The sequence below is a fragment of the Sphaerodactylus townsendi genome, linkage group LG17 (assembly GCF_021028975.2).
Source record: "Sphaerodactylus townsendi isolate TG3544 linkage group LG17, MPM_Stown_v2.3, whole genome shotgun sequence".
NCBI lineage: Eukaryota > Metazoa > Chordata > Lepidosauria > Squamata > Sphaerodactylidae > Sphaerodactylus > Sphaerodactylus townsendi.
In genome coordinates this window covers 3,056,323-3,079,734 of record NC_059441.1, presented here as the reverse complement: position 1 = coordinate 3,079,734, position 23,412 = coordinate 3,056,323, and the positions used below count along the sequence as shown (strand labels likewise).

Sequence of the window (23,412 nt, the reverse complement as noted above, 5' to 3'; positions counted from 1 at the left end):
CGTCAACATCACCCAATCTAATGCATGCAAGCATGTTAGAAAGTCAGTTGCTAAAAGTCAGTTACATGTTTGAAAATGAGCCTAGAATGTCTGTATCCGTGACAGGGTGCCAGGCCAACGCGGCATGGTGCTGAGTGAAACTTAAAGAGACAGGTTGCAATTTGGGAAAAATAAGAAAGGGAGTGTTTCACAAATAACACCCCAAATCTCAGTGTTGATTCAAGCCCCAGTCGGTATGAAAAGTTTTGAGTCTGAATGTAGGCGCAGAAGAAAAAGAAAGTCAGAGCAAGTGGTAGGAAGTCAGAGAGAGGCAGAGAAAAGGGTTTTGGATTCAACAAGAAAGGTTATTTCTTCTTTCCCTCCATTATTTTTCCTATAATGGAGAGATGGCAACCATAATACAGCTGACTTGACCAAAGAAACCATGCAGGCCTTAAACCTATTCTTTTCTATTGCTAGCTTAGCAGAATAACTCCAAAAACGCCCCTTTGTTCACAATTATGCAAAATGTGCAAAACTAAACTGTTTTCAAGACCCTGTTGTACCCAAAAGATACCTTTAAAAGTTGCCCTTTTCTGAGACAATAGAAAGGCCTGGCAGCCATTGATAAACTAAATGTTACCAAATCCCCTGGCCCAGATTGTATTCACCCAAGAGTTCTTAAAGAGCTCAAGCATGAAATTGCTGATCTTCTCACTTTAATATGCAACTTATCCCTGAAATCAGGCTCCATCCCTGAAGCCTGGAAGATGGCCAATGTCACACCAATCTTTAAGAAAGGATCTAGGGGGGACCCGGGAAATTACAGGCCAGTCAGTTTGACATCTGGTAAATTAGTAGAATCTATCATTAAAGATAAAATTATAAAACATGTAGAAAAGCAAGACCTGCTGAGAAAGAGTCAGCATGGCTTTTGCAGAGGCAAATCCTGTCTTACAAACTTACTAGAGTTCTTTGAGGGTGTAAACAGGCATGTGGACAGGGGTGAACCGGTGGACATTGTCTACTTGGATTTCCAAAAGGCTTTTGACAAAGTTCCTCACCAGCGACTGTTGAGAAAACTCAGCAATGAAGGAATAAGAGGGGAAGTCCTCTTATGGATTAAAAACTGGTTGAGAAACAGGAAACAAAGAGTGGGTGTAAATGGGAAGTTCTCACAATGGAGAGATGTCGGGAGTGGTGTCCCCCAAGGATCCGTTTTGGGACCAGTGCTCTTTAACCTATTCATAAATGACCTGGAAGTAGGGGTGGGTAGCGTGGTGGCCAAGTTTGCAGATGATACCAAATTATGTAGGGTGGTGAGAACCACAAAGGATTGCGAAGAGCTCCAAGCGGACCTTGATAAATTAGGTGAGTGGGCCCAGAAATGGCAAATGCAGTTCAATGTAGCAAAATGTAAAGTGATGCACATAGGGGCAAAAAATCCAAACTTCACATACACGCTACAGGGGTCAGTGCTATCAGTCACAGACCAGGAAAGGGATTTGGGCGTCTTAGTTGACAGTTCCATGGGAATGTCAACTCAATGCATGGCAGCTGTGAAAAAGGCAAACTCTATGCTGGGGATCATTAGAAAAGGAAGTGACAATAAAACTGCAAAGATTGTCATGCCCTTATATAAAGCAGTGGTGCGACCGCACTTGGAGTACTGTGTCCAGTTCTGGTTGCCGCATCTCAAAAAGGATATTGAGGAGATAGAAAAAGTGCAGAGAAGGGCAACAAGGATGATTGAGGGACTGGAGCACCTTCCCTATGAGGAGAGGCTGCAGCGTTTGGGACTCTTTAGTTTGGAGAGGAGGCGGCTGAGGGGGGATATGATTGAAGTCTACAAAATTATGCATGGGGTAGAAAATGTTGACAGAGAGACATTTTTCTCTCTTTCTCACCATACTAGAACCAGGGGGCATTCATTGAAAATGCTGGGGGGAAGAATTAGGACTAATAAAAGGAAACACTTCTTCACGCAACGTGTGATTGGTGTTTGGAATATGATGCCACAGGAGGTGGTGATGGCCACTAACCTGGATGGCTTTCATAGGGGCTTGGACAGATTTATGGAGGAGAAGTCGATTTATGGCTACCAATCTTGATCCTCCTTGATCTGAGATTGCAAATGCCTTAGCAGACCAGGTGCTCCGGAGCAGCAGCAGCAGAAGGCCATTGCTTTCACATCCTGCCTGTGAGCTCCCAAAGGCACCTGGTGGGCCACTGCGAGTAGCAGAGAGCTGGACTAGATGGACTTTGGTCTGATCTAGCTGGCTTGTTCTTATGTTCTTATGCCTATGGGAAAGCTTAGGCTCTTTGTCTGAGAAATAGGACAACTAGAAACATCAATGATAAGAGAAAACAAGGGGTCTTGGTTCATATAGCGTCAAAAGGTGTAATGCTGACATCTTCCAATGGGGATTCTGGACAACCCCAAAGGGCTGTGGGAACAGGGAAAATCTCCACCTTTTGTGTGATTGATTGATGATGTGGGCATTTTGGGGTGTATTCTTTGCTGCCATTTTGATGTAGCTTGTCATTAATACTACAAAAGTGAGAACACACCGCCATTTTAAGGGTGGCTCCCCTGTTTATTGTCTTTGCCCGCAGTTGGCCGAATAAAGATCTCTGATTTGATTCTGTATCGGCTTGAACTTCCTCATTTTAATTTGTTACTCCGGGGTAACATGAAGATCCATTTGGCCTCCTCTCTAAGGAGGATCTGTGGCACATTTGTAAAAGGATGTTTGGATTGATGCTTATATAAAACCAAGAATCTTAGATCTCTCTCTGTATGGTTTTTTTCAGAAGCAATTCCAGCTTTTTCAATCTCCAGTTTTTCCATTTCTAGCTTTAGTTTCATCATTTCCATGTCCCGACAGGGATCTTCTTCAGGTGTTTCCATAGCCCCTGTCTCTGGGAGTCTCCTTCGTCCTGGCCATGAAGGCCATCGGCAGCTTCAGGTAGGTTTTTGTTACAGGGGATGCCTCTTCCCAGCAGCCAGAGGGAGGGGACGTGTGAGCGGACGGGAGGAAGCTGGGAAAGTAGGGAAACAAACCTGGTCCACCAGATTTGAGTCTACTGCCCTTAACCACTATACCAGTGATGACGAACCTATGGCACGGGTGCCAGAGGTGGCACTCGGAGCCCTCTCTGTGGGCACGCGCACACAGAGTTCATCATGTGGGGAGTGGAAAATCACCCCCCACAAAAACATCTGGGCTGGCCTGGGCCACTGAGAACGACGTGCGCGCACTGTGGTGAGCAGGGAGGACTTGGCTGGCGGGCCTGGTACCTGTGCTCTGGGTGGCTGCTGCCCGAGGGGGGGGGGGCGCAGAGGAGGCAGAGGTGCTAGAGAGGCACAGAGCGGTGCGCGTGGGACTTGCTGGAGGCTAGAGCAGGCTGGCCCCTGCTCGAGCGGGTGGGGCGGAGGAAGAGGGAGCCAACCGTTTTTTTCTAAACTGAAACCTCAGCATCCAGGTTAAATTGCCACATTGGCCCTTTGCGATAAATAAGTGGGGTTTGGGGTTGCAATTTGGGCACTCGGTCTCGAAAAGGTTCGCCGTCACTGCACTATACCTTGCTGGCTGGCTGTAGCACTGGGGGGAGGGCAATTTTTGGGATGGAATCTTGGTTACATAACAGTTTACAAGCCCACAAATAGAAATGGCTTGAACCAAACAGAGGGGGGAAAGGGTTCTCTTTTCTCTTCACTAACAGCCTTCATGCTATCCCGTTTGCTGTTTTGCCTCTCCGTGGCATTTTAGAAGAAGAAGAAGAGTTTGGATTTATATCCCCCCCTTTCTCTCCTGCAGGAGACTCAAAGGGGCTGACAATCTCCTCGCCCTTCCCCCCCACCCACAACAAACACCCTGTGAGGTGGGTGGGGCTGAGAGAGCTCCGAGAAGCTGTGACTCGCCCAAGGTCACCCAGCTGGCGTGTGTGGGAGTGTACAGGCTAATCTGAATTCCCCAGATAAGCCTCCACAGCTCAGGCGGCGGAGCTGGGAATCAAACCCGGTTCCTCCAGATTAGATACACGAGCTCTTAAGCTCCTACGCCACTGCTGCTCCTACACATTGTGCTTGGGGCAGGGACTTTAAATAAAAAACAGAAGAAGAGGAAGAGTGTGGATTTATGTCGTGTGGACAAATACTTAATCAGCAGAGTTAATGCAATAATGAGGCAGAGACCAGCTGCAATACTGAAATAAAGTTTACTTACTACAGGGAAGGGAAACTTGGAAGAAAAACAATAAACATCTTTCTTACTAGCTAGCACCAACAGCCAGCTTGCTGCTTAGACTATTACATGGCTACTAAGCTGTGGATAGACTGAACTGAACAAGTGCAGAGTGCAACAAAGAACATATATCTAAAGCCTACGTGCAGACCTGTATGTAGCCCACCCAACCAATAGGTATCAATTACCTGGTCACTGACTTCTGACCTCACTAATTAATTAGCATGCAACAATTAACTCCTTCATTACTGGATTGTGTGACTGGCACTTGCCAAATCCCATCAATTTATACCCCACCATTCTCCCCTATGAGGAGTCTCAAACAGGTTACAAACGGCTTCCTTTCCTCTCCCCACAACATACACCTTGTGACATAGGTGGGGCTGACGCTGAGGAGCAGGGAAGCAAACCTGGGTCTCCGGATTAGAGTCTACCACTTTTAACCAGTACACCACTCTGGCTCAGAGAAGTTGTTGCTTAGGTTGCTCTGCAAAATGTTATTCCTGTCATGCTGCTCAGGTAGGAAACCACACAGCAGTGGCGTAGGAGGTTAAGAGCTCGTGTCTCTAATCTGGAGGAACCGGGTTTGATTCCCAGCTCTGCCGCCTGAGCTGTGGAGGCTTATTTGGGGAATTCAGATTAGCCTGGGCACTCCCACACGCACCAGCTGGGTGACCTTGGGCTAGTCACAGCTTCTCGGAGCTCTCTCGGCCCCACCCACCTCACAGGGTGTTTGTTGTGAGGGGGGAAGGGCGAGGAGATTGTCAGCCCCTTTGAGTCTCCTGCAGGAGAGAAAGGGAGGATATAAATCCAAACTCCTCCTGCTCCTGCTCCTGCTCCTGCTCCTCCTCCTCTTCTTCTTCTTCTTCTCCTCCTTCTCCTCCTCCTTCTCCTACTTCTACATCATCATCATCATCATCTGGTCCTCAGTCTTCTTCTTCTTCTTCTTCTTCTTCTTCTTCTTCTTCTTCTTCTTCTTCTTCTTCTTCTTCTTCTTCTTCTTCTTCTTCTTCTTCTTCTTCTTCTTCTTCTTCTTCTTCTTCTTCTTAAGAACATAAGAACATAAGAACAAGCCTGCTGGATCAGACCAGAGTCCATCTAGTCCAGCATTCTGCTACTCGCAGTGGCCCACCAGGTGCCTTTGGGAGCTCACATGCAGGATGTGAAAGCAATGGCCTTCTGCTGCTGCTGCTCCTGAGTCAGCTCTGGTCTGCTAAGGCATTTGCAATCTGAGATCAAGGAGGATCAAGATTGGTAGCCAAAGATTGACTTCTCCTCCATAAAATCTGTCCAAGCCCCTTTTAAAACTGTCCAGGTTAGCGGCAGCATCACCATCTCCTGTGGCAGCACATTCCAAACACCAATCACACGTTGCGTGAAGAAGTGTTTCCTTTTATTAGTCCTAATTCTTCCCCCCAGCATTTTCAACGGGTGCCCCCTGGTTCTAGTATTGTGAGAAAGAGAGAAAAATTTCTCTCTGTCCACATTTTCTACCCCAGGCATAATTTTATATAGACTTCAATCATATCCCCCCCTCAAAGCCAGCCTCCTCTCTCCAAACTAAAGGAAGTCCCAAACGCTTGCAGCCTCTCCTCATAAGGAAGGTGCTCCAACTCTTTCCTTTTCAATCATCCTCGTTGCCCTCTCTCTGCATCTTCTTTTTTTTCACTATCTCTTCTATATCTTTTTTTTGAGATGTGGCGACTCAGAACTGAACACAGGACTCCAAGTCGCGGTCAGCATCTTCACTAGCTTTATATAAGGGCATGACAATCCTTGCAGTTTTATTATCCAACTCCTTTCCTAAATTATCCCCAGCATAGAGTTTGCCTTTTTCACAGTTGCCATGCATTGAGTTGACATTCCCATGGAACTATCAACTAAGACGCCCAAATCCTCTTTCCCTGGTCTGTGACTGACTAGCATTCCTCGACCCCTGTAGTGTGTATGTGAAGTTTGGATTTTTTTTGCCTATGTGCATCACTTTACATTTCAGCTACATTGAACTGCATTTGCCATTCTCTTAGCCCACTCAACCCTAATTTATCAAGGTCTGCTTGGAGCTCTTCGCAATCCTTTGTGGTTCTTACCACCCTCTACATAATTTGGTATCATCTGCAAACTTGGCCACCAATACACTACCCACCCCCCTACCTCCAGGTCATTTATGAATAAGTTAAAGAGAGCACTGGTCCCAAAATGGATCCCTTGGGGACACCAATTCCTCACATCTCTCCATTGTGAGAACTTCCCATTTATACTCCACCTCTTTGTTTCCTGTTCCTCAACCAGTTTTTAATCCATAGGAGGACTTCCCCTCTTATTTATTCCTTTCATTGCTGAGTTTTCTCCAACAGTCTCTGGTGAGGAACTTTGTCAAAAGCCTTTTGGAAATCCAAGTAGACAATGTCCACTGGTTCCCCCTTATCCACATGTCTGTTTACACCCTCAAAGAACTCTAGTAAGTTTGTAAGACAGGACTGCCTCTACACAAAGCCATGCTTGTGACTCTTCCTCAAGCAGGTCTTGCTTTTCTACATGTTTAATAATTTTATCTTTTAATGATAGATTCTACTAATTCTACTTCAGGAACAGATGTCAAACTGACTGGCTTTACCTGTAATTCTCCTCGGGTCCCCCCCTAGACCCTTTCTTTAAAAGCATTGGTGTGACATTGGCCATCTTCCAGTCTTCTCAGGGATGGAGCCTCCGGATTGTCAGGGATAAGTTGCATATTAATGTGAGAACATCTGCAATTTCATGCGCCTTGAGCTCTTTAAGAACTTTCTTGGATGAATGCAATCTGGGCCAGGGGGGATTTGGTCGGTAGCATTTAGTTTATCAATGGCTGCCAAGAACTTCTTTCCCTTGTTCGCCACCACCATCTTCGCTAGTTCTGATTCACCTCCTAAGAAGCTTGGTTCCTAGGTGCAGGAATTTTCCTCAATTCTCCTCTTGGGTAGAAGACAGATGCAAAGAATTCCATTGATTCAGCAGCTTCTCTGCAATCTCCCTGTCATCTTTTAGCACACCTTTTGTTTCCTTCATCATCTAACGGGCTTCTACCGCTTCCTAGCTGGCTTCCTTGCTTTTGATGTACTCTGAAGAACTGTTTGTTGCTAGTCTTGAGGTGTTCGCAGCGTTATGCGTTCCTCATAATCCTTTTTTTTTGCCTCCCCTTACAGCTAACTCTGCTTCTCTTCTTTGCCACCACTTGTGTTCTCCTCTGGTATTCTTTTCATCGGTTAAGTTGGACTTCCATTTTCTAAAAGACATCTTTTTTTTTCCTAATAATTTCCCTCTCAACCTCCCTTTGTTTAACCATGTAGAAATGGCTTTCTTTTGGACTGTCTTGCTGCCTTTCCTAACCTGCGGAACACATTCCAGCTGAGCTTTTTTAAGACTTCAGTGTTTTTAAATAACCTCCGAAGCACCTTTGGACATTTTTGACTCTCTTGATTTTCCTTTCAGCTTCCTAAGCACTATCCCCCCCCTCTATCTTTGAGAAATTTCCCTTTCTGAAGGCAAATGTAACTACATTAGTAGTAGTTGTCACTTGTTCCCGCATGCAGAGATACTTTGAATCTGGGACAGCATTGTGGTCAGCTGTTCCCTATCGGCTCAACAACACCTCCGACTTCCTGCACCAGGTCCTGGGTCCCTGGCCACATAAAATTAGATCCTAGGATCACATCTCCCCTGGTTGGTTCTACAACCATCTGCTCTAAGTTTCTCACAGTCATTTCAGTTATTGGTCCAGGAATGTTCTCTCCCTTACTATGACCTGAACATGCATTTTTTCCAGTTTTATATGGGGATAGTTAAAATAAAGCTCCATTGTTTCACCCATATTACGGTATTTTTTTGTTTTTTGTTGGCCTCTCTAATTTCTTTTTTTCCATCTCCAGAATCCTTCTTGTGCACTTTGGTCAGGGGGACGCATAATATATTCCTAATGTTAAACTTTCATGCTTCACCCCTGGTATTGCTAATATCCACAGTGCTTCTGTACAGAGGAACTCAGCTCCCCTGCCTTGGTCTATTTTTATGTGACACTGTATGCTCTCTTTTGATGTAGAGGGCCACCCCACCCCCAATAACGCTCTGTCCTATCCTTTCCTGTAGAGCCTGTAACCCACCAGGTTGGGATAAACAGCATCCCACTGGTTCTCCCTCATTCCACCATGTCTCTGTAATGCCCACTATATCAATGTCCTCCTTCAAAACTCATGGTACTCCAGCTCCCCATTTTAGGCCGTAGATGCTTCTACTATTAGCATAGAGACACTTGTATACTCTGTCTCTGTCCCCTAACCTGGGATTTCTATGTGTTTCTTGGCTCCTCTAGCCTTTTTGTAGACACTTTCACTTATCACATTGCTATGCTCCTCGCTTGTATGTGGTTGGATTTTATGAAAAACCTCCCCTCTCTGTCTGCATCCCCATGGACTTCTGTATTCCGAACCCCAAGTCACCTCAGCTCCTGTCCAGAGCTTTCCCCAAGGATCAGCTTCTAAAAGAGCTGTTCTGCCACCTTTTTTAACGCTGGGAGCCAGCAGCCTGGTTCCCTCTTTTGGTTAAGATGAAGCTCCGGTCCCGCTTTGTACAGGCCTGCCTTTATCCCAAAAAAGGTCTCCCCAAAGTTCCTGACAAATCTGAAACCCTCTGCCTTACACCACCTTTCTCTCTCATCCACGCATTGAGCATCCCTGTATCTCCTCGGCTTGCCTTAGCTTTCCGGGCCTGCGATGGAACAGGTAGCATTTCGGAGAATGCCACCTTGGGGGTCCTGGATTTTAACCTTTTTCCTAGCAGCCTAAATTTAGCTTCCAGAACCTCCCGGCTACATTTCCCAATGTCATTGGTACCAATGTGGACCACAACTGCTGACTCCACCCCAGCACTGTCTAACAGCCTATCTTCTTCTTCTTCTTCTTCTTCTTCTTCTTCTTCTTCTTCTTCTTCTTCTTCTTCTTCTTCTTCTTCTTCTTCTTCTTCTTCTTCTTCTTCTTCTTCTTCTTCTTCTTCTTCTTCTTCTTCTTCTTCTTCTTCTTCTTCTTCTTCTTCTTCTTCTTCTTCTTCTTCTTCTTCTTCTTCTTCTTCTTCTTCTTCTTCTTCTTCTTCTTCTTCTTCTTCTTCTTCTTCTTCTTCTTCTTCTTCTTAATCTGTTAACAGTGCTGTTTTATTCTGTGGTTAAAGCACCGAGGGGGAAACCCCATGCTATTCTGGCAACATTTTGGTCTGGGAGCTACAGGAGGATTTCATGATCGAATCGTAAGTAAGGATATGCTTAACGTATATGTTAAGTTGTGATTAAAATAGTAATTAGATTTTTAGCCTGCACTTCATAAGAACACAAGAAAGAGCCTGGCTGGATCAGACCAGAGTCCATCTAGTCCAGCTCTCTGCTACTCGCAGTGGCCCACCAGGTGCCTTTGGGAGCTCACCTGCAGGATGTGAAAGCAATGGCCTTCTGCTGCTGCTGCTGCTCCTGAGCACCTGGTCTGCTAAGGCATTTGCAATCTCAGATCAAGGAGGATCAAGATTGGTAGCCATAGATCGACTTCTCCATAAATCTATCCAAGCCTCTTTTAAAGCTAAAAGGGGCTTCTTTTAAGGACTTCTTTTAAGGACCTTTTCCTGCCTGTTGTTGTCATCACAACTCTGTGAGATTAGCCTTGGCTAAAAGCAAGTGACTGGCCCAAGATCACCCAGCAAGCTTTTGTGGCAGAGTGGGATTTGTATCTGGTATTCCCGGATCCAACTACAACATTGTAACCACTATCGCACCCGGTTCCTTCCAGTCAGAGCCGACACCCTTATCCACTTTATACCCGGCTTTTCTGAGATGAGATTATATTTCCAGGAAACAGTTGCATGGTCCTAAACAGCAGTGGCGTAGTGGTTAAGAGCAGGTGCTCTAATCTGGAGAACCGGGTTTGATTCCCTGCTCTGCCACTTGAGCTGTGGAGGCTTATCTGGGGAACTAGGTTAGCCTGTGCACTCCTAACACACGCCAGCTGGGTGATCTTGGGCTAGTCACAGTTTTTCGGAGCTCTCTCAGCCCCACCTACCTCACAGGGTGTTTGTTGTGGGGGAGGGGAAGGGGAAGGGGAAGGTGTTTGAGCATCCTTACAGGAGAGAAGGGCGGGATATAAATCTTTGAGCATCCTTACAGGAGAGAAGGGGGGGGGATATAAATCTAAACTCCTCCTCCTCTTCTTCTACTTCTACTTTGTCTAAACCTATCCAGTGACATTAAAATTATAACTCTAAAAGGCAGTGTAGTGTTGTAGGTAGAATACTGGACTAGGATTTGAGACCAAGTTTCGAATCCTGACTGTGCCATAGATGCTTGAGGCTAGTTGTACATTCTCAGCCTAACTTGTGCTACTGGGTGGTTTTTGTGTGCCCCTCATTTTCAGCTGCTTCTAGCCAGCGACCACAAAACATTCGAGAACAAGGTCGAGAAATCCCTCCTTCAAGCTGTGTTCCTGACCGATGAACTTTCCTACCAGGCTTCTCGGCGAGTGACTTACCTGGATCCGCAGCTGCGCCTTGAATACGAAGGGTTCCCGGTGTGAGACTTCAGTCCAAAAATAAAGAAACTGTAGTTTTCAAACTGTAGCCTTTATTTGATAACCGAAGCATTCGATAACCGAAGCCATCCTGTCCTGCAGTGGCGTATCTACCTAGGGACAAGTGGTACCCCTTGTCCCCGGGCGTCACTCTTCTGGTCACGTGGGGGGCACAAAATTGGCACATGACCAGGAAGTCCTGCTGCCTCATCGTTTTCGCATGCCTCGACCGTGTCCGTGTCAGTCGAGGCGTGCAAAAACGATGAGGCAGCATGACTTCCTGCTGCCTCCAAGCACCCTCAACCCCACCCTGGACTCCCTGCAGGTGGGCACCCTAGACCTTGCCATGTCCATGGTGACATGGGCGGGGTCAAGGGCAGTGGGGGGGGGTGGAGGTTGGGTGCATCAGGGAGTGGAGCTGGGGGTTGGGGGGGCAGAACCTGAGAGGCATCCTGGAGACAATTTGTCTCTGGGCACTGCTTACCCCTGGTACGCCTCTGCTGTCCTGACACCCGGTGCCTGTAAAGAGTTTTGCCAAACTTCTTCACGCGTATTGATAATAATACCTGGCCTTCTCTCCCTCTCCCCTCATCTACTATCAGAAGGCTAGGTGGCTTTCTCCTCCTTTTTATGATTTAGCTCAACAAACATTCCTTTTAATGTGAGGATTACAGCTATCTCCACCTTTCAACGCTTCTTTGATTTTTGCAACTGCAGCTTTTCTTTCCCTTTCGAAAACACCGAACTTCCCCCTTCTTGCTCTGCCTTCCTTGGTTATTTTGATTGGATTCTCAGGAGAATCTAGCTCACCACCCCTGCCCAGAGGTGGGATCCAACCAGTTCTCACCACTTCTCTAGAAGTGGTTACTAATTTTTTCTGAGTGCCGAGAAGGGGTTACTAAAGCAACCTCCCTGCCCAATAGGGACTGGAGGTGCGTGTGTGCAGCGGCGCCACTGTTTGAATCCCACCACCATCGGAACCTGTTATTAAAATTTTTGGATCCCACCGCTGCCCCCGCCCCTCAAGTTTTCATACTGTTTGTTTCCTCTTTTTCCCGGCAAAAAGCACTAAGATTCTCATTACTCACCGCCATACTAATCAAGTTTATAAACACTACGGCTCATTCCGCACATGCAGAATAATGCACTTTCAAACTGCTTTCAGTGCTCTTTGAAGCTGTGCGGAATGGCAAAATCCACTTGCAAACAGTTGTGAAAGTGGTTTGAAAACGCATTATTTTGCGTGTGCGGAAGGGGCCTACGATTCTCATTACTCACTGCCATACTAATCAAGTTAACCTCTGGATGAGGCAAACAACCTCTGCAGCAAAACGTGTCTACGCAATGAGTTTATGCCAACCTCAAATTAGTAGCTTTTTTAAAAGCAAAGGTTTATTATCAGGGGTGTCCAATTTTGGCCCTCCAGATGTTCATGGACTACAGTTCCCATCAGCCAATCCCTTGCCCAGAAACTGTCAGAGCATCCCCAAAGAACAATCATCATGTGTCAGAATGTGCTCTGTCTAGTCAGTTATGCTGCTTTCGCATTGCCTGTATCTTGCCAGCTGTGGGGTAAGGAATTCAATGGGGTATATAGTCAGAGGCATATCTAGGAAAAATGGAGCCTGGAGAAAAAAAATCTTAATTTTCTGCCTCCCACCCCACCCCCACAGGTGCCCAGGTCTGCTGCCAAAAGCCCAGGTTACTGCCTGGAGCTTGTGCCGGCATCCAGGGCTATTTCCAGGGGCCTATGCCAGAGTCCAGGTCCAGTGGCGTACCTAGGCAAACTGGAGCCCTGGGCAAAACCTAAGTTTGATGCCCCCCCCCCACAACAACAACAACCTTTATTAGGCATTGAAATAATAAAATAAAGAAAGAAAACAAGCATTGGCAGGAAGGGGGGGGATTTAAAAGGAGAATCTGGGGAAATTTTTAGGGTGTGCCTGCTGTCAGGGGTGCAATTATTAAGATAGCAGCACCAAAATTTCGGAGTATCTTCATGAGCCCCTACTGATGATACCACCCAGGTTTGGTGAAATTTGGTTCAGGGGGTCCAAGGTTATGGACCCTCAAAGGTGTAGCCCCCATCTCCTATTAGCTCCCATTGGAAACAATGGGGGATGGGGACACTCCCTATGGGAGTCCATAACTTTGGACTCCCTAAACCAAACCTCACCAAACCTGGGTAATATCATTAGGATAGTCTCCTAAAAAATCCCGGAAATTTTGGTGCTGCTAGCCTAAAAACTGCGCCCCCTGCAGGCCAAAAACAGAAAAAACACTGAAAATTCAAAAAAATCCCACCTGCAATTTTGGTGCCCCCCACAAGGTGGCGCCCTGGGCAACTGCCCACTTTGCCCAATGGGAGGAACACCTCTGTCCAGGTCTACCGCCCAGAACTGGTGCCGGCGCCCAGGTCAATATGTGCCCGGAACATGGGTTACCCCATGTCCCCATAGGCCCTTGGTGGCGAACCTGTGGCACTCCAGATGTTCATGGACTACAATTCCCATCAGCCAATTGGCCATGCTGGCAGGGGCTGATGGGAATTGTAGTTCATGAACATCTGGAGTCCGATAGATTCGCCACCACTGCCATAGGCCTTTGGGTATAATATTATGGAGTCCACGCTCCAGAGCAGTCATTTTTTCCAGGGAAACCAATCTCTGTAGTCTGGAAATCAGTCATAACTCTGGGAGAACATCAGGCTTCTTCAGTATGGATTCTAGTTGTTGTTATTGCTCTGCCACGTCCTTTATTGCTACAGGAAAGCAGGGCATTATGGGAAGGCTGCCTCTTTTAGATTTCACCAGATGCTCAAGAAGAAGATTTTGAATTTATATGCCGTTTTTCTCAACCGTGCGGCGTCTCAAAGCAGCCTACAAACTCCTTCCCGTCCTCTCCCCACAGTGGGCACCTTGTGAGGTTGGTGGGGCTGAGAGAATTCAGAGAGAACTAGGACTGGCCCAAGGTCACCCAGCAGGCTCCATGGGGTGGATCAGGCATCGAACCCAGCTCTCCAGATTAGAGTCCAGTGCTCTTAATCACTGCACCATGCTGGCTCTCTACCCCGAACTATCATAGTTGGAATAACTTGTCCATTCTGGGCATCATTCTAAAGGTGATTAAAAAGCGGTGAGGATCAATTTGCTCATGTCAAGAGTTTTGGGCACAGCCAAATCTGATTTTTGTACGGATCATCATTTTCTTCCTTATTTTTCAATGGATTTATTACATTCAGCAATTTGAGCGTGGTTCTTGGTTGAAGATATACAATGAAATCTGATCACGGCATTCGGCTGTCTGGACGTGTTGTCTTTTGCGTCAACAGGAGGAAGAAGAAGAAGAAGAAGAAGAAGAAGAGGAGGAGGAGGAGGAGGAGTTTGGATTTATATCCCCCCTTTCTCTCCTGCAGGAGACTCAAAGGGGCTTACAATCTCCTTACCCTTCCCCCCTCACAACAAACACCCTGTGAGGTGGGTGGGGCTGAGAGAGCTTGGAAGAACTGTGACTAGCCCAAGGTCACCCAGCTGGCATGTGTGGGAGTGTACAGGCAAATCTGAATTCCCCAGATAAGCCTCCACAGCTCAGGCGGCAGAGCTGGGAATCAAACCCGGTTCCTCCAGATTAGATACACGAGCTCTTAACCTCCTACGCCACAGTTCTGGAGGCAACGGGGCATGGTCTTTTGATGCTGTCAGACATCAATGTGCTACATAGCAACAGCACCTCCTGCTGGATAGGAAAACGTTATATGGCAGGGTTTTTCTAACTCAAAACGTTTACACATTATGACTATTTTATGTCTCAGGAAAATGTACAAAAATGCATTCTTGACTACGTTCTATAGATGTTATGGAGCAATTAAAGCAACTGCATCACACTTAGGCGGACTCCGCATGGGCCAAAAACAGCAGCGTGAAAACAGTGCAAACCCCTTTACTCTGTTTTAAACAATTTTACACTGTTTTCACACCGCTGTTTTTGGTCCATGCGGAATCCAGCTTAGGGATTTAGATACTATTCCTATTTTAAAAGAACAAATGGAAAGTGTCATATCGATAAGTGTACAATTAAAGGGAAATTTAAAAACTACAATTCAATGACTCTTTACATGCCCGTGTATATTGATTTACTGCCTTCACTTATAGTAGCACATTTCTGAGCACATGTCAAATGAAGAAGAAGAAGAAGAGTTTGGATTTTTATCCCCCTTTTCTCTCCTGCAGGAGACTCAAAGGGGCTGACAATCTCCTTGCCCTTCCCCCCTCACAACAAACACCCTGTGAGGTAGGTGGGGCTGAGAGAGCTCCGAGAAGCTGTGACTAGCCCAAGGTCACCCAGCTGGCGTGTGTGGGAATGTACAGGCTAATCTGAATTCCTAATCTCAGGCGGCAGAGCGGGGAATCAAACCCGGTTCCTCCAGATTAGACACACGAGCTCTTAACCTCCTACGCCACTGCTGGTTATTGACTCTTCTCCCTCGTTCTGGAGTTGGATGATTATGCGTTTTTATTGAACTATTTTATAATTTTAAATGTTTATAAAAGTTCATATGTTTTCATGTCTCTTATGTTCTCCACCTTGGCAACCCAGACTGAGTGGAATGGCAGCGTAAAAAACATTTTCAATAAATAAAAGACACCACCTACTTTCCTTTAGCCTTTCAGCTCTTTTTTAATTTGCCTGTTGAATTTTTTACAGTCAGAGGAAAACTAATTTCCCCTCATAAAACAACTTACAAATGACAACATGAAGTAGTAATAGATGTCCCTGGAGCCAAAATTAAAGGTGCCCATGGTAATAAAACAGGTTGATCCAAACATCTTCCAATAGCATTGCTTTCCACAGCCACTAGGGCGTTGTGGGTTTTCCAGGCTGTATGGCCGTGTTCCAATTGCATTTTCTCCTGATGTTTCACCTGCATCTGTGGCTGGCATCTTCAGAGGACCTGAAGATGCCAGCCACAGATATCTGAAGATGCCAGCCACAGATGCAGGTGAAACGTCAGGAGAACATGCTACTGGAACACCGCCATACAGCCCGGAAACCCCACAACACCCCAGTGATTCTGGCTGTGAAAACCTTCGACAATATATTTCCACGGTCAGTTTGGAGTCTGCTCAGACCTGAGAAGGACCTTTTAGTCTAGTGGGGATTAAAGCAAAGGTTCAGTATCTTCTTTAAAAAGTTTTTCTCAGCAATCAACTCATTCTGCAGGGATGCTAGGAGAAACTGGAATGTACAAACTGGATGATACTTGGTTGCCCCCCTCTGGACACTTTCCAGCTTGTCAATATCCTTCTTGAACTGTGGTGCCCAGAACTGTACACAATATTCCAGGTGAGGTCCAACCAATGCAGACTAGAGAGGTACAATTACATCCCTCCAACTCGACACTATACTTCTATTGATGCAGGTCAGAATTGCATTGGCTTTCTTGACCGCTGCATCACACTGCTGGCTCATGTTCAGTTTGTGTTCTACTAAGACTCCCAGATCCCTTTCACCTGTAGTGTTGTCAAACCAGGTGTCACCCATAATCAGGTTCCGGTTAGCTTAGTGGACAGTAGATTGATGAATGCATTTGTACATATCCTCTGTGATTCTTTATTGTAAAACACTATGGTGGTTTATCCAATGATATTCAGTTGTGTGAGCTTTTTGACTTCATTCAAAAAATACACTTGAGAATCGTTTTATTTTTGAGGATGACTTTAATTTTAAGGCTCAACGGCTTTTGCTGCAAGCCATTTCCAGGGTGATTTTGCGTACTTGCCTGCTGTCTGACACTGATCCCTGCTTATTCAGTATGGCTGTCCTAAATAGAAGCAGAAAAGAAAATGTTTTTGACTAAATGGATAGTTAAATCGGCTGTCCCCCCCCCCCCCCCATGATGCCAAATTAAGGTTGCTTCTTAATGATCTAAATCAGTGGTGGCGAACCTATGGCACGGGTGCCAGAGGTGGCACTCAGAGCCCTCTATGTGGGCACGTGCAAACAGAGTGCCCTCCCCCCCACATATAGGCTGGCCTGGGCTGCTGGGCTCAATTATTAGCATTAAACCTAAGACCTAGTTTTGGGGAAGCAGTGTAGGTAACCCTGTTAAGCGCTGTTAAACCCCACTGATTTTCATGCAAAGAACTAAAGCGTGATCCTTTACCTGGGAGTAAGCTTGGTTGCTGGCAATGGGGCTTGCTTCTGAGTAAACCCTCCTAGGGTCCTGATTCACCCGTTGGAAGAGTTGCCTGGTTGCTTCAAAGCAAAGCCACCGACTACCACCAAGCTTACTCCTGAGTAACGCACGCCTCAGAGCCAACCGTTTTTTCTAAACTAAAACCTCAGTATTCAGGTTAAACTGCCGTGTTGGCACTTTGCAATAAATAAGTGGGTTTGGGGTTGCAATTTGGGCACTCGGTCTCAAAAAGGTTCACCATCACTGATCTAAATCAAAACGGTGCTGCAGATGTGACAAAATTGTTTTGCAGTTGGCAGTGGAAAGTTGTTTTAAAAGAAAGACAGGTGGCCGGCAAAGAAACTTAAAACTATGGACTATTTTAGACATTTGCTCAGTCCACCTTGAGCCTTGGCAAGGAAGACTATAAAGGAAGAGAAAGGGTGAAAAGGCCTAACAACGTTCTTTGACCCTCCATTCTACCCCCACAACAGCCCTGCGGGGAAGGGTAGGCTGGGCCAGTGTGAATATGCGGCTGGCCGAAGATCACCCAGCCAGCTTCCACGGCGGGGTGGGGAATCGAACCCGGGGGCCCCGCTTTCGCCGCCAGCCGTTTCCAGCGCAATTCTGCGCACCGGCCTCCTAGGGAGGGAGGGCAGCCCAAGCAAAACGCACGCAGGCGTCGAGGGGGGCGGTTTCGGGGGCCCGTCCCAAATGCACCGACGCTTTTTGCAAACGGGCGGCCTTCTCGGGGGTCGCCCGGAGGGGTTTCCCCCGGGACCGGGGAGGGACGCGTTTCCTGGCCGCCCTTTTGCAACGCCGGAAAGGCCTGGGGTGGGTGCGGGGGGTGGGTGGGGGTGGAAAGAGCTGGAGGCCGCCTGCCGGAGCCCGGGGGCGGGGGGCATTGCATTGCACGGCGTTGCATTGCGTTGCGTTGCGTTGCATTGGGCTGCGTTGCGCTGCAGGCCCCGGAGAGGCGGGGCGGGGCGGGCGCGCGGCGGGGCTTCCTCCCTGGCCGGCGGGGGCGGCGTGCAGGCGGGGCCGGCTGGCGCAGGGCGTCAAGGGGGGAGGGGGGGGGCACGACGAGGAAACGGAAGCGCCGCCGCCTCCCCGGCTGCCGCTTCTGCTGCTGCCGCTGCACCGGCCTGGGGCGCCGGGAGGAAGCCGCCGCGCCCCGGAGTGAGTACCAGGGACCGGGCAGGAAGGGGGGCGCCTGCAGGGCAGGGGAGGCTGCAGACTCTGCCCCCCCCCCCGCCCCCGCCAAGCGGCCAAGATTGAACTGCCCTTGGCCAGGACGGTGCCCGACCCTGCAAGGGGGGGCAGGGAGGGACCCCCCTCTAGATCCTCCCCCCTTTCCTTCTGCCGCTTCCTCCCCCCGGTGGCACCCAGCGGGGGCAGGCTGAGCCGATCTACCGGGGGCAAGACCCAGCTGTGGGGCATGCAACGTCCGCCCCCTCCCCCTACAGCTCAGGGTGCTCGGGTCCCGGATCTACAGTCTCCCCCCTCCCCACTACAACAGCCCAGGGGCGAGGGGCCCTTTTGTGCACCCCCCCGGGGGGGCTCCCTTGATTCCCGCCCTCGAGGCATTGATTTCTGCCCTATTCGCAGTCCTCCTCCTGTTTGTCATCACCACAACCCTGTGAGGGAGGCCAGACCGAGGCCGACTGGCCCAAGCGCACCCAGCGAGCTTCCCTGGCAGCGTGGGGATTCGAACCTAGGGTCTCACGAACCGTGGGCTGATGCTCTGACCGTTGCACACCACTGTAGTGCCACGAAGGGTAGTATAGATCTCTTCTTGGCAGTGCTGATTGAAATGAAGAGAGGCCCTTGGCTACTCCGCTGGTGAAGTCCCTCCCAACTCCCCACCCTGCGGCTCTCCAGATGTTCATGGACTACAATTCCCATCAGCCCCAATGCTGGCTTGGGGCTGATGGGAATTGTAGTCCATGAACATCTGGAGAGCCGCAGGTTACAGACCCCTGAACTAGAGGAAGTAAAGGGGGGGGGTGTCCACCAAATGAGGTCCACTTAAGTCCCGGAAGGACAAAATCCATCCAGAAATCAATGCGAGTGCTGAGTTATTGGCTTAAAACTATTATTTTGACACGGGGTGAATGACGGAAGGGGCTGTTCAGAGACAGCACAGCAATACTAGAGCCAGGGGGCATCCATTGAAAATGCTGGGGGGAAGCATTAGGACTAATAAAAGGAAACACTTCTTCACGCAACGTGTGATCGGTGTTTGGAAGATGCTGCCACAGGAGGTGGGGATGGCCACTAACCTGGATAGCTTTAAAAGGGGCTTGGACAGATTGATGGAGGAGAAGTCGATCTATGGCTCCCAATCTTGACCCTCCTTGATCTCAGATTGCAAATGCCTTAGCAGACCAGGTGCTCGGGAGCTACAGCCGCAGAAGGCCATTGCTTTCCCATCCTGCATGTGAGCTCCCAAAGGCACCTGGTGGGCCACTGCGAGTAGCAGAGAGCTGGACTAGATGGACTCTGGTCTGATCCAGCTGGCTTGTTCTTATGTTCTTATGACAGCATGCCTGAGAAAGGCCCATGAGACAGTGTCTTTATGCTCCTTGGCCAGAGGCCCCCCTAGAACAGTGGTGGCGAACCTATGGCACAGGTGGCACTCAGAGCCCTCTCTGTGGGCACGCACATACAGAGTCGTCCCCCCCCCCCCCACACATCTAGGCAGGCCTGGGCCGCTGGGCTCGATTATTAGCATTAAACCTAAGACCTACTTTTGGGGAAGCAGTGCAGGTAACCCTGTTAAGCGTTGCTAAACCCCACTGATTTTCATACGAAGAACTAAAGCACGATCCTTTACCTGGGAGGAAGCTCGGTTGCTGGCAATGGGGCTTGCTTCTGAGTAAACCCTCCTAGAATTAAGTGATTCACCACGTTAAGAAGAGTTGCGGTTGCTTCAAAGCAAAGCCACCAACTACCACCCTAGCTTACTCCCGAGTAACGCATGCTTCGGAGCCAACCGTTTTTTCTAAACTAAAACCTCAGTATTCGGGTTAAATTGCCGTGTTGGCACTTTGTGATAAATAAGTGGGTCTTGGGTTGCAGTTTGGACACTCGGTCTCGAAAAGGTCCGCCATCACTGCCCTAGACGTTGAGACCCTCAGCCTGGCAAGCCTGTAGGGAAATCCGTTCCTTCTTCTCGGGGTCCAGGCTGCCGTCTGTCAGGACAGACCAGGTGCTCGGGAGCAGCAGCCACAGAAGGCCATTGCTTTCACATCCTGCATGTGAGCTCCCAAAGGCACCTGGTGGGCCACTGCGAGCTGAACTAGATGGACTCTGGTCTGATCCAGCTGGCTTGTTCTTATGTTCTTAGGATCCGCCGGACCCTCGCGTTTATTTGTTTAAATTGCTTTTTAAAATTGCGCCTCCTGCTGCCCCAGTCTCCGAGTGCTCTCCAACATGGCTCGGCAATAAATATATCAAACCCAATGCAACCCCAAGTGTGGGTTGCAGGGGCTGGCTTGGAGCTGGGCCCAAGGAGGAGGCGTTCTGTCCCGAGGTGCCTCTGGCCCCTTTGCCCGAGGGCAATCTCTTAACCACGAGGACTGGGATGACAACCCTATCATGTGCCCAACGTCAATCCCAGCACTCAGCCAAGCGGCCGCAAAAGGAAACCGGGCCCGGCATCAACTCTGTCCTTCCCCAAACGGAAGGCCTGCTCCAAAAGAGGATTGGGGGTTTCTTCCCAGGCCCCACCATGCAACATGGCAGCAGCGATGGAGACGGAACAGGCCGGTCTGGAGATCTTTGAGACGTCTGAACCCAAGGAGAAGGTGGCCCTGGAGGAGAAGCCCAGGACCGATACCTAGATGGGCTGGCATTCCTGGAGCCAACTGAAGAAGTTGCTGGCGGATACCCGGAAGCACCACAGCGGCCTGCTGGCCAAGGCGCCGCACGACTTCACCTTCGTGAAGCACAATGATCCGGAAGGCCCTCACTCGGATAGGGTCTATTACCTCGGTAGGTTGGCTTGCTGGAGGCAGAGCCCATTTCACAGAGAGGGGTGCAGAGGGGCAAGCCGCGCTCGGTATGGACTGCATTTGCGCCACGAGAACCCTCCGTTTGGCATTCGCGCCGTCTGCAGAGTCCCCACACGGGTGTTTCCTGTACACCAGGGGTCTTCAAACTATGGCCCTCCAGATGTTCATAGACTACAATTCCCATGAGCCCTACCAGTTGGCGAGGCTGGCGGGGGCTGATGGGGATTGTGATCCATCATTTCCTGGAGGCCTGAACTGAACCTGTCCTCCTTTCAAAGTAGCAAAATTTGCCTGGATGGTAAAGAAAATCTAGAACAGGGGTCTGCAACCTGCGGCTCTCCAGATCTTCATGGACTACAATTTCCACCAGCCCGCAAACATCTGGAGACCCGTGGGTTGCAGACCCCTGATCTAGAATGTAGTAGATAACTGATAATGAATTGTTGAAGGCTTTCACGGCCGGATTCAAGTGGTTGTGGTGGGTTTTCCGGGCTGTGTGGCCGTGGGCTGGTGGACCCGGAAAACCCACCACAACCAACTAATGACGAACTTAGGCTCATTCCGCACATGCAGAATATTGCACTTTCAAACTGCTTTCAATGCTCTTTGAAGCTGTGCGGAATAGCAAAATCCCCTTTCAAACAGTTGTGAAAGTGGTTTGAAAGCGCATTATTTTGCGTGTGCGGAAGGGGCCTTAGTGTATTAGTCCCTCACGATTGGCATTGTTTTCAACTGTTTAACGCAATTTTGAAAGTTTGTACTAATAAATATGGTTTTTAATCAGCCAAAATGGGTGTTAAATTGGTCTGTATGTAGAATTGGGACTATGCTTCGATAACTGAATATGAATTTAATTTAGGATATCTGACTGGTCAGGGTTTTTTATCCTAATTTTAAATGTAGATGGTATTTTTTGTAGTTTAAAAAAATAATATTTATGAATGATCTCAGTCTGGCCAATGGCTGTCAATAAATATTCCTATTCCTACACGTCCCTCCTGAGCCGCTGTCTCCTCCGCACTTCCCCCGATGCGCCGCTGAAGGTCTTTATTAACACTTTTGAAAAAAAAAAATCTGTAAGAAACAATTTGTTCTTTAAAAAAATCAAAAGCCTTACGACGGTGCTGCGGGGGAAGGAAGCTGTAAAATGAATCTGTAGGAGCAAACCAGGCGGGGCTGATGTAATGGTGGAACCCAGTGGAAAGTACCGTGTTTCCCCGAATATAAGACAGTGTCTTATATTAATTTTTGCTCCCAAAGATGCGCTATGTCTTATTTTCAGGGGGTGTCTTATTTTTCTGTGTTCTGTTCGTCGGGCATGCTTCCAAACAAAAACTTTGCTACGTCTTACTTTTGGGGGATGCCTTATATTTTGCACTTCAGCAAAACCTCTACTATGTCTTATTTTCAGGGGATGTCTTATATTTGGGGAAACAGGGTATTATAAAGGGCCCCTTTATTGGGCCCCTTCCGCACATGCAAAATAAAGCCCTTTCAATCCATTTCCACAATTGTTCGAAAGTGGATTTTGCTATTCCGTACAGTAAAATCCAGCTTGAAAGTGGATTGGAAGTGCCTTATTCCGCATGTGCCGAAGGCCATTTTAACCAGGACGTTAATATCCTTTCGTTTAGTTGGGACAGCTTTAATTCAAGAAGGGCTTAGTAGGTTAATGGTGTGACCTGGGAGAGTCGAGCTGGCTTGATCTTGTCAGATCTCCGATGCTAAGTAGGGCTGGGAAGTCCACAGTTGCCACGTAGAGGCCGCTACTGGCAAACCACCCCTTAAGTTTGTCGCTTTTGGGGTCTCTGTAAGTTGCCTGTGACTCGATAGCAATAGGAACAAAACCTATGTTAAAGCACACTCATTAAACAACACAACCTTATTTGGGTTTTGGATTCTAAAGGAGGAAGAAGGCCTTTTCTTTCAAATGCCTGATGGTTTAGTTAACTTGGAAGTTCTCTTGCACTTCAGTATCTTAGAACGGCACTTTAAGCTGTTATTTTGGTAATGTGCTATAGGTGCAATTGATTAAGAAGTTAATGAGCCAATCAAAAGTTTTAACTTGGAGTGCGAAGCGCAGTCTGGCGTCAGACTCGGCTCAGTTCAGGAATGGATTCGCCGCCCCACCCATCTTAGGAAGGTTTTGATTGGATTAATCTTGGCAGTCTTTCCTCCCGTTCCTTCGGACGGCGTTCGGCTGATGCGTGATCTGTGCTGTGCTTGTGTGTTGCCTTTCTAGCAATGTCCAGCGAGAACCGAGAAAATACGTTGTTCTATTCTGAAATCCCCAAAACCGTAAACAAGGGTGCTGTTTTTACTCTGTCCTGGAAACCACTCCTGGATCTATTTCAGGTGAGTGAGCCTTCCTTCCTTCCTTCCTTCCTTCCTTCAGCTTCTTCCTTCCTTCCTTCCTT

The 23,412-nt window shown here is 48.1% G+C and overlaps 1 protein-coding gene across 1 annotated transcript in view; it reads left to right on the top strand.

The window, feature by feature from the left end:
• The first annotated feature begins 18,003 nt into the window (after nt 1-18,003).
• DPP8 (dipeptidyl peptidase 8) overlaps nt 18,004-23,412 on the top strand; it is a 49,665-nt gene continuing 44,256 nt past the window's right edge. The window contains exons 1-3 of the mRNA XM_048481932.1: nt 18,004-18,158; nt 20,705-20,975; nt 23,238-23,350. Of these exons, the coding sequence (XP_048337889.1) occupies nt 20,825-20,975; nt 23,238-23,350 (264 nt within the window). The 5' untranslated portion in view covers nt 18,004-18,158; nt 20,705-20,824. The remainder of the gene's footprint in view (nt 18,159-20,704; nt 20,976-23,237; nt 23,351-23,412) is intronic.